The sequence below is a fragment of the Colobus angolensis genome, unplaced genomic scaffold (genome assembly GCF_000951035.1).
Source record: "Colobus angolensis palliatus isolate OR3802 unplaced genomic scaffold, Cang.pa_1.0 Scaffold166, whole genome shotgun sequence".
NCBI classification, from domain to species: domain Eukaryota; kingdom Metazoa; phylum Chordata; class Mammalia; order Primates; family Cercopithecidae; genus Colobus; species Colobus angolensis.
In genome coordinates this window covers 3,302,524-3,303,424 of record NW_012114777.1, presented here as the reverse complement: position 1 = coordinate 3,303,424, position 901 = coordinate 3,302,524, and the positions used below count along the sequence as shown (strand labels likewise).

The following is a 901-nucleotide window of genomic DNA, read 5'->3' as shown; positions in this document are numbered from 1 at the left end:
ACGCCCTTCAAAAATTGTCTCACCTTCATTATTTGTGATTACTAGTAAGAGTTAGCAGAAAAAACTCCCCAGCAAGTGAAATGTCAAAAAAACCATTACTAAAGGAAAGAAAAAGAAAGGAACAGTCTTTTCTATGTTGAACTCACTTAAGAGAAAAAAGAAGAGCTGGTATTTTTCGATTAATAATGTTTGTATTTTGTGATGCCGATACTCAATTTTACATTCTAAAAATACTACTTTTATAGTAGGAAGCAGTGTACGTTTGAATCCTGACTCTGTCGCTTGTTGTAAGAAGTTGGTCAAGCTATCGGACCTTGCTAGCCTTCCCTGTTGTGACTGTAAAATGTACTAACACCATCTACCATCTACCTTACAGAATGGCTGTAAATCCAGTAAGGCTGATTTAATACAGCGTCTGGCACACACCAGGCATTCGGTATGGCACCAGCCATTAACAGTAGGTGGTTGGTAACTGCGATTCACTCTAAACAATACAGATGCACACAGATGAGAGTTCATACTTTGAGTCTTATTCAAAGATTGGTATTAGCCAGGCATTTTGATAGGTGCACTCTGAGTATTATTTTTGTACCTCACGGTGTATAATTACGCAAGCTCAAAACCTAATAATTAACAGTTCACTTTGCTTTACTCTGGATTTTGCATTGACCTCAGAGAAGGCACTGCCTAGACAAACGGGCAGGGCCAAACACTGACTCAAAAAAGATCCTTTATTTAACGCAGTGTTTTTAGTGCATGCTCTTGTTTGGCGAAAGAGGTTTTACGTTCAGAATATTAAAAGGGACCCCGAGGACAAAGCACGATCTCGGAAAATAAGATCACATCCCCAAAGAACTAAAAAGACAACCGAGACAAGTTTGCAGACTCCTACGCTTCTGCC

General features: G+C 39.2%; 1 protein-coding gene across 1 annotated transcript in view; it reads left to right on the top strand.

Annotated features, from left to right (window-relative positions):
• The first annotated feature begins 438 nt into the window (after positions 1-438).
• The window catches only part of MRPL15 (mitochondrial ribosomal protein L15), a 17,526-nt gene continuing 17,063 nt past the window's right edge, over positions 439-901 (top strand). Inside the window, exon 1 of the mRNA XM_011937619.1 lies at positions 439-464. Coding sequence (XP_011793009.1) covers positions 439-464 — 26 coding nt within the window. The remainder of the gene's footprint in view (positions 465-901) is intronic.